Source organism: Cyanistes caeruleus, chromosome 4 (assembly GCF_971803275.1).
Source record: "Cyanistes caeruleus chromosome 4, bCyaCae1.hap1.1, whole genome shotgun sequence".
NCBI classification, from domain to species: domain Eukaryota; kingdom Metazoa; phylum Chordata; class Aves; order Passeriformes; family Paridae; genus Cyanistes; species Cyanistes caeruleus.
In genome coordinates, this window is record NC_141704.1 from 59,603,898 (window position 1) to 59,622,225 (window position 18,328).

The 18,328-nt window shown below is 43.5% G+C and overlaps 2 protein-coding genes across 9 annotated transcripts in view; one reads left to right on the forward strand and one right to left on the reverse strand.

The window, feature by feature from the left end:
- Positions 1–18,328, reverse strand: part of ITPR2 (inositol 1,4,5-trisphosphate receptor type 2) — a 259,828-nt gene that overhangs the window by 224,666 nt on the left and 16,834 nt on the right. For 2 of the 8 annotated variants that reach the window (XM_086885017.1, XM_086885022.1), the window contains exon 1: positions 16,940–17,264. The exons of 1 other annotated variant lie outside the window; for it this stretch is intronic. In XM_086885017.1, the coding sequence (XP_086741143.1) occupies positions 16,940–17,031 (92 nt within the window). In that variant the 5' untranslated portion in view covers positions 17,032–17,264. Of the gene's footprint in view, positions 1–16,939; positions 17,268–17,541; positions 17,909–18,328 lie in introns of those variants that run through there. 5 more of the 8 variants (XM_086885013.1, XM_086885015.1, XM_086885012.1 and 2 more) reach the window with 4 other exon arrangements.
- LOC111930012 (uncharacterized) overlaps positions 17,292–18,328 on the forward strand; it is a 34,499-nt gene continuing 33,462 nt past the window's right edge. Inside the window, exon 1 of the mRNA XM_086885025.1 lies at positions 17,292–17,368. The gene's annotated coding sequence lies outside the window, so the exon portion shown is untranslated. The remainder of the gene's footprint in view (positions 17,369–18,328) is intronic.

The following is an 18,328-nucleotide window of genomic DNA, read 5'->3' on the forward strand; positions in this document are numbered from 1 at the left end:
GAAAGCCTTTTTACCTCACTCCATTTATTACAGCGCTTCCTTTCATTGTATACATGGGAAAAAAATAACATTTCCCCTTCTGCACTCACCGGCAGGACCTGTCAGAGCGCCGGGCAAGCAGCTGCTTGGCGGGCTGGGCAGGAGGCGTAGCAGAGGGACAGCCTTGGGATCAGCTCCTCTGCACGCAGAGAAGAGCCCTGGCTGCAGCATACAGGGTTTTACTTTGTCCTGCAAGAAGTTCTGGATGCCCTCACGCAACGGGAAGGGCAAAATCCAAGGTGTGGGAAATGGCAATGGGATGGCATAGGGTGCCAAGGCACAAGTGAGGGGGACAGAAACAACACGAGGGATGACAGGAGAAAAGAAATTACCTGGTTTGAAGAAGACCATGCAGCTCCCACAAGGAACTGGAGCCAGGTCAGAATGTGATGGACTAAGTAGCCACCATTCCTTATTCCTGCATGACCAACTCTCAACCAGGATGATGGGGACAATGAAGAAATGCAATGGAAAGCCACCTGTTTCCCTTTTTAGAGATGTCAGCTCTCTCTGGCCAGAGTAAACAAAGTAAATTGGATACATTTTAGCAACTCTTCTCAGGAAGAAGGCATTCTGCTTTTCAGGGTGCTTTATGTATTCCACCTCTTTGTGTCAGTGCAAGGTCTTAAATGCAATCACAGGCAAGCCTGAGATCCGGAGGTTTATTTTCATGACACCCTTGCTCCCACTGAGACTTTGTAGCAGCAACCACTACTGCACACTCTCCCTGCAAAGGGAACCTGGACACAAAAACAAGTGTACCAAAGCTCACGCCTACTTTCAAGTTAAACTAATTGGTACAAGCAACCCCCATTTAAACAGTTCTAATCTAACACGGTGCAACAATATTTAGCACAGTAAAACTATTCTAGCCTTTTTCTTATCACTCCACAAAGTTCTCAGACACATTATCACAAGAGCTTAACCCACTGCCTGGCACATTAAGATTAAAAATCTGCCCACTGCCTCAGCTACTATTCCCTATTCACTTGTGCATAGTAAATAATACTCCACAGCTATAAGCTGATCTGAAAAGATAGCAGAGCACCCCACCCAAAAATCAGCTCCATTTTTATCACCTCCCCAGATTTTATGACCTAATCAAAAAACCAGTTGTCTATCGCTGTGGTGCAGCTTTGCATACGGTTACACAGTTCCTTCTCCAAGTCAAACAGCACCACATTGTCTGGGATAATCTCATCCACTCACATAAACAATTAGTCTGCTATATTTTGATTAACACTTCCGTTTAAGAGGACATTGAGATGCTTCAGCCTGAGTGGCAGAAGGTCTGGCCTCCTGTTAAAACAGACGTGCTCTTCCCAAGCTTCCTCCCTGACTGGAAATCCCAGCTGCCAGCCTTGCCCCAAGCACCGCTCTGGAGCAGAATTCTCCACTATTTTCTGATTTGACAGATGGAAATAAAATAGCATACCTGACACTCCTTTGAGTTACAGCACCCACAGATCACAACATTCAATAAAAGAACTAACTTGACCCAAACTCAGGCAAGGGCAAAAATAAACATTAATCTGGGTCATTCATTTCACATTACAGCTTTTCAGAGCCTGAGGGTCTCTAAGCAACAGTCAACCCCGTTAGCACAAATCATCTACTAAATTGCTTAAGTATATGAGCTCATATTGCTTAGAGAGGGCTGAGAGACATTCACATAAACTGTTTTGATGGGGAACAGTAATGTGAAGCCACTGATGAAAAACAGCTTTCAGAGTAAGTGTACATCCACAGCCTTGGTGGTTTGAAAAACTATTCACCAAGGCAAAAGACACAACCAGCTCTGATACCACAGTTTACTCACATATAAATTCTTCCATTGGTACAGTGCCCTAAATAAGACGTCAGAGGTTACCTGCTCTCTTTTGATCCATTAAGATAGAACCTAAATATTATCATATTTCTTAAAAAAACTGAAGCAGAGACGAGGATTTTTTCCACTGCATGTATATGCTGCTTGCTACTCTGGTTACTTAAAAGGACTACAAATTATTCCTGTACCTCACAATGTGCTGTTCATCTGGCTGGACTGCAACTTTGTGTCAGCAATTATGTGAGCTGGAAGTGATCTTGAGCCTTTGTTCCTTCTTTTTTCTAACCTTTAATCTGAGAAGGTTTTAGAACATGTTTTTGTTTATTTTTACCTTTCAAGTTTAATTTTTGTCATAGGAAAAGAGCACCAAAAATAACTATTCGTTTGTGTTTAAAGCTCTGTGTTTACACAACAGAAAAACTTGTCTCTAACTTGTCATCCTGAAATTAGAAAAAAGTATCACAGTACTTAACACACCAAAGTTCTGCTAAGTTCCTGCCAACTAACTTTGAAGAGATCCTGTCATAGCTGTAGAGCAGACTTTCAATGGCATTTAAATTAAATATTCTGCTGACTTACTCTGGCAACACAGTGCCCAGAAAACAGCTGACCAGAGAGTGCTCAGTTCTCTATCTGCAAGGGATGGCACAAATATCCAACTTCCCCTCCTCTCACCACACTGTAGCCAAGGTGGAAGAAGTAAAATGAGACTTCACAGCACTCCCTGGAATCCCTTCTAGGCAAGACCCATTTGAAAGCAGCTGCTGCCACATTAGGGCTAATATGAATCAGAAATCCAGACACACAGAACTTCATCTGGACACCCAGGTGCCAGATTAAGGTGGGAACAGCAGCCTCCAAAGAGAAAATTCCTTATCCCCAGACTAGGACCAAGCCACATGGAAAGAGCTACCAATATTCACAATGCACAGGAAAATCTTCCTCCCTCTCCTCTTCAACTAGATTAAATAACCCACAGCTCATTGCATTCACAATAATTCAGTCCCATTTTACATGGAGAAGGACTGAGAACTCACAGAAGGTGTTTAAGGTCCACCCTACAAAACAGATCCATATTTCTTTTGGCTGCAAAAATCAGGGAGAAAAAACTTGCACCAATTTTTTAACAGAAACAATGAGTACCTTCAACAATTCTTAGAAAACAAGTATTCAGATTTGATCCCTCAAGCTACCAGTGCATAAAAACAACCAAAACCCACCCAAAACACAGAAATTCCAAAGCTCCTTCAATGGTAACATCATCCACCAACACACATACCCACAGCCAAGATGTAGAGACCATTCTGACAACATCTGAAGATACTTAAAGACATTTCATCACTCAGGCAAGCCTGTGAATACAGTATCTTCGTTATCCTCAGAGGACTGAAGTGATTGAAAAGAAGAGCTGACAAGATATTTTCAGTCCTTTCCGGCTAAAGGGGTAAAATTCCTTTAGTTCTTCTATGACCTCTGCTAAACTGAGATAATAAATGAAAAGCAGCTACTGAAAAAAAAGTTTCCTTTCACCTCAGCTTGTTGGAAATCTTTATTCTTGATCTGGACATGAACTTGGTCTTCTTAGTCTATGCACTTGTCACATACTCTAACAGGGTATACTATTTTAACACATATTTCAAGTACATAGTTAAAGGAAGCATAAAGGGCAATTGGGACTGAATTCTCCTTGATTCATTATGTCTCACTCAAATCCAGTCAATCCCTGGACTTCATAAGCTTGCCTGTAAAATTCCATCCAAGAGATGTTCATGTTACCAAACAGGCTGGAACAAGCTTTTCCAGCCTAGTGTTTGATCTTCTACACAGTCCACATCACCCCAAAAGTTCTTCATAATGTAGAGATTTGCTTTATATTGGAACAAAATAACTTTTGGAGTATGATTCATATTCTCATCCACTCCTGTTTTAAATTCCTCAAAAGCACTGGGACACAGTGCCCTCATTTCCTTGAATCTATAAAATATGAGAGTTGAAGGCAGAAGTTCATAATGATCCTTTCTACCCACACCCATCAGCCTCTGGGTAGATTGGGTGTCTTTTCTGGAAGACTGCAGTCTCAAAGACTTAGCAAAATACTTGGAATTCCAAGTTCTCCTTTGATCCACAGATGGTTTACTCTTGTCTATACATCTACAAAAGTCATTCAGCCAAGTTTCTCCTGTTTGCAGTGCCCTTTGGTGCCTGACTTCACAAGCACTGGGTGATTTTGTTAAATAAACCATGACCATGCCAGTGAACAGTCATAACTACCAATTCTCTAGCTGAAAAAACCCTCAGCTCCTCAGCCATGCAATACAGAGATGCCTCCACAGGACACTGTTGAGCTGGACTCTCTTTTATCTGTCTTACCAACGTCATATTTCCTGCACCGTTTTCCACTTCCTGCTTACATGCCACCAAATCATACATTTTGCAAATCAGCCATGACTCTTCCAGCACCCGCAGTTTCAGCAGTTTAAAAGCCATGATACAATTTCTGAATGAATATAACCACCTGTGTGCTACCTCATTGCTAAATTCCAAACTTGTCTGATGAGATCAAGAAACCTTGATCATGCCACTTTGAGAGGATGCTATGCTTTCGGATGATAGCAAGAGCCCAGATGGTCTCCTGTGAAAGTTTTTGGCTGATCTGATATCTGTTCCTGGAGCAATACATACGTCAGGTGAGTGATTCAGGAGGTTTTGCACCTTATTCAGAAAGTTTTGCAAGTTATGAGAAGGAAAGAAAAAGTGATGCTTTTTTTCATCAGTCATTCCTTGAAACAGTTCCTTGATCTTCTGCCTAAGGCCATATCTAAGGCAAAGAGTTAATTTGGGTGAGGCATCAATTACCCCCAGACCTGTGAGCACCCGTGAGAGCACAGCCTTATTAATTCCTACAGCAAAATGTGTCAGCTGCTCTCAAGATGCCTCAGCATAGTACTGACCACATACTTCTTCCTCAGATAAATTACATTGAAAACATCTGAAATTTTAAGCACCAAGAGGAGTTCTCCCCAAAGAGTTTTAAAAATTCTGTCCAACTTTGTCACCTTCTAAGCCTTCTCATACCCGTGCTGCCACAGCTGAGTAACTGATCTGCAAGGCTATTCCTAAAGTCAAGTCTCTGCTGAGGCTCAAACACAAAGCAATCCAAAGCTCCCCTCACCTATATTTTGTGGGAAAATAGATCAGAACCACTGCAAATATATTTCTGACCGACAGGGTGACCCCACCCTGCTCTTTGAAAGTGGTTTTATTTGCCACTCATTTCCCTAACTTGCCTGGACAGTTTTTAATTGTTGCCCATATAAAGTTTCACTTTCAGCTGCAAATCATCACTCAAAGTGTCACTAGGAAACCTCTTTGCTTTGACTCCTACTGATGCACCCAGCTCTTTTTCCAGATGGTATTTTTATCATTGCTTTAATTCTACCCCCAAGGCTTCCAGTTCTTGTATTAGAAATAATATCAATTCTCTCCGGTCTCTCTTCTTTTCTGTGATTGATTCTTGCACTATGGATCTACATGAACAACAGTCAAAAATTTACACTTTGGAAGCTGGACCCATCCCATGATACCAGATTATTCTTAGTCAGAAGAAAATATGTCAGTTCTGGAGACTTAAGGGCTGTTTCTGCCATAAAGAAAAGTTTGAGATGGTGATTTTTTTTAATCAGTCATTTGGAAATAGTTTTATAGAATCATTTAGGTTGAAAAATACCTCTAAGATTGTGTAGTCCAGTGAGTCCAAGAACTTATTTTCCTGAAGCCAGGACATATCAAGCAGCAGGAGTTTCTTTGATGGCAGTTTTCAGAGAGAAGAGTGCTCAGTGGCACACTCATTTTATTGCTCTTGGGTCAGCAGATTTTCTTGTCTATGACTGATGTTTTTCTCTTGTGTTCTTATTCGAGCCTGTACACCTTGCTCAGATGATGCTGAATATCTTTCTAAGAAGTCTCTTGGGTAACACAGTCCAGTTTTTACGCAGCTTTACCAAGTGTAAGTGCTTTGGGTGGTGACTTCTATTCCTCCAGTTATCAGGTTGCAGAAAGGAAGCAGGATTTTCTCCCTCACCTCCATTACAAATGAAGAACATTAATTACACTTATCAGTCAACAAGGTTCCCCCCAATGGGTGAGCATAACAATAATGCCAGCAAGCGTAAGACTCTCTTCAGCATACAGTTTTCTCAAAGTGATAAACTCTATATCTTTAGACACGTACTTAAAATAAAACAACACAACTTTTGACACATAGAAACCTTAATGAACTACCTAGCTTTGTTACTACTGGTGCAAGCCCAGTTACTGGGAGATAAACCAATATAAAACAATTTATGCATTGAACAGCTCACCAGATCAATGCTTATAAAAGAGTACTGGCCCAGAACTTGGAGTCTTGTATTCCACAATTTGTCAACAACCTTGCGCAAGTGGCTCCTCTGCTCGTGTCCCACCCCTTAATCCACTGTTTCTCTTCAAGCATACTTGAATCCATGCTTGAAAACTCAAACCAGCACTGTCCCACTTCCAGCTCTGCTCAGGAAAACAGTTCCATTAAGAGCAGCCTAATCACAGGGACAGTTTAATCCCGCACAGAAAGGAAACGGATCAGATGAAATGGAGAGTTTGACTCCAGCAGCCCCATGCACAGCACGGCCTCAAATGAGCTGTTATAGCCATGGTTTTACTGTATCCTAGATATTACAGGGGGAGGGGGTGTGGGACATTCATTGGTCCTTGCCTTCAGTGACAGCAAAACCTGTTCAACTACAAAAGTTAATACAGACAAGACTTAATTGCCTGCCAGGTCCTGACCTTGTTTTGTTTCTGCAAGAGAAGCCACTGCTAACACAAACTGAGCAAACCTGTGAGCCAGACCCTGCAGCTGCCCAGGGACCACAGCAGTGCCCTTTCTGAACAGCCAGGTGTTTGCCTCTGAGGGGTTTCTTGATCAAATTCTAATTTACCTTTTAATACTCCTGAGGATCTAGCCAGGGAAGTAAAAAAATCTGAATTTGTATCCTATTCAACAGGTTCTTTTAAAAAATTGTCTCATGACATCTTTGCAGTTTAAGTCCACATATTTATATGCATAGGACCTACATCTTAAATCATTTATACAGGAAATAATGTTATGAAGTTTTGCAACGATTTTGTGAGTTACTTTTTCTGAGGAAAAGAATATATAATATCATAGAATGGCCTGGACTGGAAGGGTCCTTAAAAATCATTTCGTTCCAACCACCTACCATGGGCAGGGGCACCTTCCACTATCCCAGGTTGCTACAAGCCCATCCAACCTGGCCTTGGACACTTCCAGGATGGGGTATCCACAGTTCCCCTGGGCAATCTGTGCCAGGGCCTCAGCACCCTCACAGGGAACAATTCCTTCCTGATATCCAATCTAAACCTGCTCTCTGTTGGTGTGAAGCCATTCCCATTGTCCTGTCACTCCAGGCCCTTGTCAAGAGTCTCTCTCCATCCTTCCTGTGGGTTTCCTTCAGGCTGAACAATCCTAGTTCTCTCAGCTTTTCCTCACAGGGGAGGTGCTCCATTGCCTTAATCAGTTTGACCACCCTGACACAAATAAATTGTTACCTCCTCACCACCAAAATTAAAAAATCATTAATTTTTCTATATGCTATTTTGTACTTTCATGATTTAAAGGCAAGGTTATTCTTTATAAATAACATACTACAATAATACATATGGATATCTACAGAGATACCTGAAAATCTTATTTGAAACTTGGACCTCCTGTATTTAGTGAAGTGATCAGCTTTACAGTTCTCATAGCAACACTAAAATCTAAAATACTTATACATTGGTTCAGGACTTAGGAAAGTTGTTTGACAGTAAAGTTTGACTTCCTAAGTTCTGTCTTCAACCTGGGAAGCATTATAGATGTTGCCCTGCCTGATCTTTATATTGGCAAGCCTGATGGAAGACCTCACTTTACTCCACTGAAACTCCACAAAACTCTCCACTACACCCTGACTTTTCTGCTCTCTGTAAAAGCCAAGCTCACTGAGCCCTGTCAGATTTGGAACAGGAGCTTAGGGATTGGCACCCTCACCAGTGCCCGACAGCGAAGCAAGGACAGTGCATCCAACTGAAACTACCTTAGCAAAAACTGATAACCTAAAAAAATTGTCAAAAACATCACTAACAGGCAGCTAATCTTTTTCACTCCACACTTTGTTATTTTTGGGGTTTTTTTGTTTTTTTAATAAAGGATTTTTTAAAACCCCAACTTTCTAGGAAGGCTTTAAACTTTTATTCTTTGATCAGAGGAGTGAAACTTGCTTAGTAATGCATTTGAACTTTTTTCAGCATTCACAACTGAACAAAGATATGCTCTTAGTGTTTTCAAAAGTGATGTCCAGTCTTTCCTAAGACACTGGTTTTGCTTCCTCTTTTTTTATTGTTTCTGAACAGTAAAAAAATATTAGCCAGACTGAATAGCAATATTCAGTATATATATTATATTATAAATATATATATTATATATATTATAAATATATATCTATATATTATATATAGCAATAAATAGCAGTAAAAAAATATTAGCAAGAATATTTTAGCAAAGCACACGAGGGAGAAGCTGAGGATATCCAAAAGCAAGAGAGCTTAGGAGCTGAGATTTTACAAATCAAGTCAGGTATTGCGAGATCCAGGACAAAACTATACTGTTCACATCCAACTTTGCTGCCCTCTAAAGCTGCCAAGTTAAATTTTCCAAATCACATGCTCAACATGACACAACTACCCAAAATTTACTCTTAAGAACTGGGTTACTTTCTTTTAACCATGAGAAGCAGGTGTAAGAAATTTGGGGCTTACTAAGAGTTTAAGCAGTTGTTTCCATATTTCTTTGTGCTTTCAACTGCCCCTGCTGCACTGATTAACTTGTGTGTGGCAAGTGCAGGGAATAAAAAAGCTGTTTGAAATTCAAACAAACCTCTAAGAAAATCAAGATAAGAAGCCCAAGCATTGAATCACAAGAAGTTTCTGTATTTTGAGTTTCATATAAAGAGCCTAATTTCAGGGTTTGTTTGTTGATTTTCCTTTTAAATGACATTGATTTTTATCTGTCAGAGGTCAAAGAACAAAAACTTGACTACTGTTTTAATATCATGCAGAAAAGAGCTGGAGAAAGCTTAACTTGGTGTCAAATCAGAGAATTACAGAGCAAGCTGAGTTGGAAGTGACCCACAGTGATAACCACCACATTTGGATATGCTCTTCCAGCTTCCTGCCAAATATTTTCATATAAATTTCAACCCAGTACCTTCAGTCATGCAGTAACAATGACCTAAAAGGACATTTCAAATTAATTGCCCAAACTTTATTATATAAGAAGATTACCAAGTACCACAATTTGTTATATCTAACTTCTGTTGTTACAAAAAGTATCACAGGCAATCTTAAAACTGCAATTTTTTTCTGAGGAACTGGCATTTTACCACAGATATTCTCTTGGAGAAAATGATATAATTCATTTTCCTGGACAAAGTCAAAAACCTTTGGAACAACAAACAAATATTCAGGTATTTGAAACCTCACCAGCCTTAGTAAAGGCCTCAAACATTTGAAATAGCAAAGTAAACAAAGGCAATGGCAAGCTGACTTCTTCCCTTTGAAAAGAACAAAGTTTGTCAGTAGCTTTCAGAGCTATTTTCTCTCAGCAGGGGCTGCAGATCTCTTGGTAACTGCAGCTCCTGCTCCTCTTCAGCCCCACTTCCCTTCTAACACATGCACTGCTCATTTCTCATCCTAAATTCATCAACACACCTCTCTTCCTTCTCTTCATCATCCAGTGAGGGAGCACTGGAAGGACAGGGGAGGCCACTTTCCTCACATTCTTTTCTGCAGCCTATAGCCCACTCTTCAGGGTCCTCTTTCCTTTGTTACTAAGCAATGATTAAGAACTGGTTTTAAATCACATGCTTTGGACAACAATTTGTTTCTACTCAACAGCAATCAAAACATGCAAACAAATGAGGATAAGAGGTAGACAGAAACTGAGGCACACAGAGTCACAAAACCATCAACAAGAGCAACAAGACCATTCCTGACACAACCTTTTGGCTACCACATTCCTAACAGTCCCTCAAAACTTGAAGCAGTACTTAACAGCAGACATGAACAAGTATGTTTTAACCCCTTGCTTTTTTTGTTTAACTCTGTTTCCAAAGCCTTACTTTGCAAGAATGTCATTTCTCAGCTTGTTTCGTATTTGAAGTGAACTGAGGCACTAAAACCAGAAATTATTTTTACTTCTCCAGAGATAGGGAACACAAAGCAGTTGGACAACTGAAGCGCTCCTGTGACCCCCCCTCCCAGGAAAGGAATCTGGAAATCCTGGGAACTGGGATTCACCTCCCACACAGGTGAAGGTCAAGTCGAGGGCTCTTGGTGCCCAGTGCCAGCAGACAGAAGCTGAAACCAGGTAAAACTGCTGCAGGTATCATGACAGCACACAAAGTCTTAGGGTGAAATCCTTCCTCTACTTATATCTGCTAAACCCAGGCAAAACTTAACAGGGGCAGAGAAGCACAAGCCCTCCATGCTGGTGAGAGCCCTGCAGCTCAGGAAGACTCTTGACACACATCTACAAGACTCACGGGTTTTTTTAAAATGGGGGTAACATGATTTTTTTGTTTGGTTTGGTGGTTGGAGCTTTTTGGCTAATCCTGTTCTCAGAAAGGCCATTTTACTTGAAACTTTCCATAGCAAAACATCAACTCCAGGCATCTACCCTGCGTCCCAAACACCAAGCACCATAAAACAGCTGAAATCAGGACCTGTGTCAGGAAGTGCCTACACATTTACATAGTGGTAGAATTGCTGGTTCAAGTAATTGGAGGGAATCAGATTTACAAATAACAAATGAAGACTTAAAGGAATCAGTCATAAGGGGGATTATGTCTTTAATGGAATTAAAATATGCATCTCTGGTCAAGTGACCAAACACAGCACAGACAAGGTGAAAAGCAAGCCTTCAACTACTGTTGATTTTATTTTCTCCATTTTGATATCAAGTGTATCAAAGTGATGGAGCTTCACCTGCATTCCTTTTCTGCTACAAGAAGTAGACCTTTCAAAGCAAGCAGAAACCAGACTTTCAAGTGCAGAGGACATGGCTTTGAGCCGTTTCCCAACAAACAGGCTCAGGCTCCAGCCGAGCAGCACTGGCAGTGGAGGGTTCCAAAGACCTTGCCATGCTGTGAAACACCTGGCTGAGCCAAGGTGCCCCTTGGGAATCAATCTTCCAGGCTGGGCAAGTCAAAGATTGACTGACTTCTTCCTCTGCAGTATTTTTAAAATGCAGGGTAACTGTGGGTTCTAGTGACACCAAGAACCACACAAAGGTGGTCTAGTTTAATCCCCTTACTATGTAAAAAAGCAAGCTAAATAAGACTTCAGGTCACACAGGTCAAACAGTCTCCCCTCTCTTTCCTGACTACTCCCCACATCACACACAGCCCAGCTGAGAACTACAGAAGTTGTATGACCTGTCTCAATCCAAAATCCAAGTCCTCTCTTATTTCCAGTTACCAGCACACAGCTTACAGGTAAGGTCAGTTCCACATCAGTCAGTTCTTTCCCTAACCCCCATTTTCTCCCCAATTCTGTCTGAGAATGAGCCCTTTGAACCAAGGATATTACATTTAAGCATACAGCCTCATAAATCATACTGCTGTAATTAAGTCTAATGTTAGAGGCTGTGCTCGGTGAACAAGTAAAACTTCTGAAACAAACCTACTTCCCCTGGGGCTCAACTTCCCCTGCTGCATTCCCCTGAGGCTGCTTTGTGGAAAGCTTTGTCTCATTGTTTATTTAAAGATGGCACTGCTGTTAGAGTATTTGAAACAAGCATCAAAATAAGGTTGTTATAAAAGCTGGAGCAGTGCCTAATTGCTGGTGAGAGTGGATAATTACAGAGGATATGAGCTTTGATATATGGATTGAATAGCAAGGTATGCAAGATACAGAGGTGTATTTATATGCCTACATCTCCACTTACATGGCATTTTTTGTAAGATCAATGAAAGTAGTTAATAATGCATCTAACAGAGCTTATTAGTTATCACAGAAAATAAATACATTGTGCAGCTGAAAAGGGTACATCACCATATATTCAAAGCAGCTGCAGAATTCAGACCAGGGCTGCTGCATTAGAAAGACAACCAAGAGAACATATTCCTGAAAATGCCAATCCCACAGAGTATTAAAGAAAAAAATCAGAATCACACAATCAAAACTGTCAAATTTCAATGGTTCTAACAGTCTAGAGGATAAAGTACCTAGGAAACAAAACATGCAAGTGCTTTTTCCCACAGAAAACCTGAAATTCATACTCCTGTCTCTCTTTTGGGTATTATTTGATTCTCTATGTGTCAGAATCAAATTATGATTAATTCTAGTTATGCCACTCTCACTTTCTTTGGGCTTTTTATTCTTTCCCGACTAATTACCTTTTTCCAGCTGGCACTTGAAAGAAAAATTTGCTATTAATTAAAGGAGGGATACTCTGTTCCTTAACCATAGCTTACACATGCAGACTGCAGGAGAGAAAGGTTGAAAGAATGAGTGCACTGATGAAAACACTGCATTGGTGTCTCAGAAGCATCATCAGTCACTACATCTTTTCCCTTAGCACCATTCCTGAAGCCACCAAGATGACATGTTTTAGCCTTTGCTACGCTTGCAACATTTTCATTTATGCTGCTTCTAAAGCAGTTTTTACTTAACCTTGTCTCTTCACAGAGTATGATTGACTCAACCTCTCTGTGAAGCCCAAGTTCACCAAAACAACTAATTCACAAAAACCCAGTGAAGGAGCCTGAATAAATCCAGGATGTTCCGAGTAAGAAAGTTCCAGCAAGCACTTCTACAAATTAAGAGAAGTTGTTCAAGAAAAACCAACATTACATGTAAGGAAATTAGTCCAAAATATTTTACAGCACGATTTTTGCTGCTAATTAGAAGTAAGTCTCAGCACCCCTCGTCATCCAGGGCCATCTATCACAGAGCAGGCGGGTCCTGCTGCATGCTCCATTAATTATGTTCCAGGAGATCTCTCACTGCACATTTATGAAGGTGAAACAGGAATGCAGCTCCCCATGGTGACTAACAGGCCCATCGTCAAACTGATCCTCATCATTGTTATTACTTATTTTTTCCCACCTCTCCAGGCAAGAGTATTTTCTTCCCCTCATTGTACTGATAGGTGATTAATGCAGTTTTAATTGCCTCCATGCATCATTGATAGCATTCACAACCAAAATACTGGGAAAGGTGGTCCCAACAGGACAATGTGAGACCACTAGACACATTGCCTGGCCCTGCCACACATCTCTTGTGGGACATAAGGCCTCCAGAAGCCAAAACACACTAAAAGCTAAAGAAATAAGGGAAAATCCTACAGAGTAAGCACAGCTTAATGATCCACTATCAAACCTATCTTGCAATGACAGAATGCTACCAATGGATGTAAATTGCTTTTCCCAAACATTGCCTCGACTATCAGCTCATACATCCAAAAGCATTTTCATTTTTCAAAAGGAAGGAGGGCAGGTGAGGAAACCCAGAGTGCCTTGAGGTTGGAAAAGGCAGACTACACGTCATCAGCACCTCAAAGCAGCATCCAAACCCAGAGAAAGCCCAAAGCCAAGCAGAAAAAAAAGAGCAGGAAATTTCTTGGGCTCTCAGTACCTCAAGAATCCAAAGGTCTGCAGTAGCCAACAGGGAATGCTTTACCATGATCCAGAGGTGCTCCTCTCCTTGCAGGATCCACAGCCTGGAACATCCTCCTGGAGACAGATGGTTACACCTCTTCTTCCAAAACTGAGCAAAACTGCTCTCTTTTAATGTATAGACCAAAAAGCAAAAATTGGAGCAACAGTGCCCAACTTCCCTGCTCCCATTCCACCCTACGGCACTAAGCCCAGATGCAGAAGAGAGGTTCAGTTTCCTCTTCTGATTAAGAGGGACCAAAGCTGAAAGCAGAGCCTTCATGCTCACATCCAATAGCTGTTTATAGCACTGAAACCATTCAGAGACAAGGAGGGCGAGGGCAAGGACACAGACTCCTTCCACCTCCAAGAAGTGTTCCAAGCCTTTGGGACACACTTACAGAATGTAGTTCCAGCAATTCTCAAACCCTTTTTGTAGGGGCAGGTGTGGAAAGGCACTCCTGCCCCCACCTAGCACCTCTCAGCATGCTCACATGGACACAGGGCCAGATCTCAATTTCCTAAAAAGAGATGGTTTATACCTCCTAAACTACACCAGAGCAAGATTTCCACACTCAGGTTATAGTATATATTAACCTGGTTCAACACATGATCTGGACAGCTCAGCTACACCTTCCTCTTGGCTTTTAGTTTCCTGGGAAAACTAAATAAAAATGTTGGCAAGTGAGGGAAAAATACTCCAAAATTCAAAAAACAATCTATGCTTCAAAATCCCCCTCAAAACTCATGTGTTGAGCTGGATCAACCCCTCAAGGAATAATGTCTGCTGACATGAAGGACTTGCTCTGCTTGGAGAAGTGTCTTTTTTACCTTCTTTATAGAATAGCCTTGCTCATGCTTTAAGAAAAAGTTAGCCTTTGACAGCTTCAAATTAACAGGACTCTCTCTCTCTGCTGAACAGTCACTAGCCCTGAGCTGGATTTCAAGTTTTTGAAACAGCATGAGACTCCCCAGTGGGCTCAGTAGTTTAAGAGAGGTGCTGGGCAAGCTTTCAGAACAGCACCCTGAGCAGTCTGAGCAAGAGTAATCAAACAAGGATTCACATCAGTCAAATGAAGCAAGTAATCATTCCCAATCCTACCCCACTTCATCCTTACCAACTAGAGGCACCTTTGGAAGGTGAGGCCTCCTCTTTCCAGAGATTTGCAGAGAACCTGCAGGTATTCAGAAGGTGCAGGTGTTTAGCAATGGTTGCACACCAAAAGTGCAGATGGCCAAGCTTTTTCCCTGAACATAAGAGGGTTTTCTGCCTCCTGTGTTGCTGCAACCAGACCAAAGGCAGAAATTGCAATGGCTGGCACAGATACTGTCACTTGGCATCATCATTTTAAATTTCAGACCACCAGCAAAGGGGTCAGCATTCCCATGGAGTAGCCATGGGAGTTTTCCACTGGAGACTTCAAGTTTCCCAGAGCTCTTCCACTCCAGCCTCCTGGTTCTGCAGCTGCCTTTACCATGCCAGGGCACAGGGCACAAAAAAGCTGTACTGAAAAGCTGACTGAGGTACATCAGCATTCTTGAACTCCTGTCTCATCCCAGATAGTTTTCTTGAGCTGGGTATTCTGGCTAAAAGTGAGCCTGGATAGAAAATGTTGGCACAAGTTCATTTGTTTCTTCTAGTAAAGAGCTTCCATGTGCCCTAGGCAAGCCTGGATCTTGGCTTCTCCTCTATGAAACTGGGAGTAAATGTCCTGCCTTAACTCTGAGGAATCAGAGAAGGATCAGCAGTCTGAATCCTGTGATGAGGCAAAGCCAACATGTATTCAAGTGACACTTGTACAAGTACCAGTCACAGCCGGGACATCCATGACATGAGCAGGTGTTCTCAGAAAGGAAGAACGCAATGAAAAGCAAAAGCACGGCACACTCCACTTCCTCTGGATAGCAGAGCCCAGCAATGAGACACAACAACACCAACCAACAACAGACCATGCCAGCAAAAAAGGAAGTGTTGGGGAGAACAAGAATAAGAAACAATATCTAGCAATTAACAGCTGCAGAAAGCAAAATTTTCAGATAGAATTTAAAGTTGTAAGAGGCAGCAAAACAAAAGATGTGAGACAGCATGGGTACTCACGGAGAGACGAGGTGCCAAATTAACAAACAGAGGAACACACCATGGAAAAACACTTGTCAAGAGATCAAAAGAGTGAACAGCAAGGATTGGATGCAATAATAAGATTTCAAAAAATATAAAAGGACCTTGAACACCAGCTCTTTTCCAGCAACAGCAGCACACCAAGTTAACCTAGACATTCATTGTTTGCATTTTCACACCAACAATCCTCCCATGGCAGGGATCTCAGAACAAAGGGAGCCTAACACAAACACAGGAGCGATACCCAGGCTGTGATTAACTTGCCTTAGCAAATTTCACTGCTACTCCGAGGGTACCACTAATGTTTAAGCAGATATTTACTAGAGTTTGACCTGCCTTGCCAATCGCGTCACTTACAACCATGCAGCACAGGAGCTGTTTCCACTGGCAAAGGTTTCAGGACATGCCACAAAGTCAGTGAAGCTTCTGCAGCTCTCCTACAAACATCAGAGGGAACAAATGCAGCCTCGGGATAGGTCACTGCAACCGAACTACAGGATGGTTTTAAATAATGTATCAACGTAAAGAAATGTATCAATATATCTCCGTCATTCTGCGCTGAGGCTTTCCCTCCCGGATTCCAAAAGGGTCATTTTAAGCGGTCGCGGTTAATAAAAGCCTGAAACGAGCAGCGGTTCAGTGAAGTAGCCACGGCTAAAATCTTTTCACCTCGCAAAGAGAAAGAGCTCACGCGAAAAGCATCCCCATGAAGCTAAACATCTGATTATAAATATCTCTTCACTGACAACCAGATTGTGCTGGACACAAACCTGAAATGAAGGGATGCACATTTAACGAGCTGGTAACGACGATGAGCAAGAAAGCAAAGGTTTTGCCTTTTTATGTCTTTGTCAAAAATTCTCGGGCGGGCAATTAAACTTAATTAATAAATTACTTAAAAGGTCGGCTATACGTAAAGACCGCGGGAAGGCTTTTGGGCAGGGCAGAGAGCGGGTTCTGGTGCTGCGCTCGGGGGCGCAGCCCCGGCAGGAGCCGAGCGGGGATCCCGGCACCGCCGCCGGCACGGCGGCCGCCCGGGCCCCGCTCGGGAACTTCTCTCATCTCCTGCCGCTCCCCATCACTTCCTACTTTCCCCGCTCCGCCGAGCAGCGCTGCCGCCCCTTCCTGTGCCGCTGCCGCCGGCGCTGCCCCGCGGGCCGGCTCCGCGCAGCGCGCACGGCTCCGCCGCCCGGCCCCACTCACCCCAGCGTGCTGATGAACCCATTGACGGAGCCCTCCGCGTAAAGGGACACGATGTCCCCGATGTATAGAAAGCTGGACATTTTCTCAGACATTCTGGTTCATTTTCCAGCTGGGTTCCGCGCTCCTCCCCTTCGAGGTGAAAAAAAAATAAAAAAAATAAAATAAAATATTGAAATTAAATCAAAGCAAATGACAGTGATCCGTAGGAAGGCCGGGGGCTGGGGCGAGCGGGTGGAGGGGCTGAGCGCAGCCCCTGAGGTGCCGAGAGGGCTGACAGGAGCGCGGTGCGCGGCTCGGCACGGCCCGGCCCCCGCCCGCCCCCCGCGCCTCCGCCCGCCCCCGCCCCGCCCCGCCCCCGGGCAGGGAACCGGGCCCCGGGCCGGGAACCGGGCCCCGGGCAGGCCGCGAGGAGGGCTGCCGAGACCCCCGGTCAGTGGTTCCCCGCGGGCGGCTCCCCGGGTTGGAACCCACTGGTGGAACCCCTTCAGCAGAGGCTGACGGGCGCAGAGCCGAAACCGGGGGCGTGAGGGGATTGCGACCCTTCCCCACAGCCTCCCGCTCTGCTGAGAGAGCGGGCTTGGTATGGTCGCCAAAAGTGTCACCTTCTACTTCATGGCTTGCAAGCTTCAGGAACCACAACTCCTTTAGTTAATGCTTTTGATGAGAAGCAAACCATGCTGCCGTGCTGTGCAGGAGTTCACAGAGTCACAGAATGGGTCAGGCTGGAAGGGGCCGCAGTGGGTCAGCTGGTGCCATCTCCTGCTCCAGCAGGATACAGGATTGTGTCCAGACTGGAATATCCCCACTGAGGAGACTCTCCACCCTCTCTGGACAATCTGTTCAGGGCTCAGTCACTGCCCAGGACAGAAGTTCTGTCTCATGTCCAGGTGGAACTTCCTGGGATCAGTCCCTGCCCGTTCATCTGGTGCCATCGCTGGGCCCCCCGGAGCAGAGCCTGGGCCCTGCTCTGAGCCCTCCCTGCTCACAGGGACACCCAGGCCTGAGGGCTCCTCTCAGCTGGGGCTCCTCTCACCCCCAACAGCATACATTCCCATAAGAAAATTACCAGCAATTTAACAATATATAACCCCACCCTCAATGTAGAGAGCACTCTGGAAGCCGTTTCTGCCCAGGCCACTGCAGCCTCCCCTCACTCAGCAGAGCGGGGCTGCCAGGGCTCCCCAACACACCCAGCTGGAAGAGGGCACAGTTGCCAGAGAGGCTGCAGCCCACGCCTTGGTGGCCAAAGGGGCTGCACAAACCCCCTCTGCTTCAGTTCACTCCAAAACCAAGCCCACCAAACCACCATTCCAGTATTGGATGGAAGTGCACTCTTATTCTTAAAAATATTGTGCATTCTTTAAAGAAAAACGTGATTTTCACTAACGG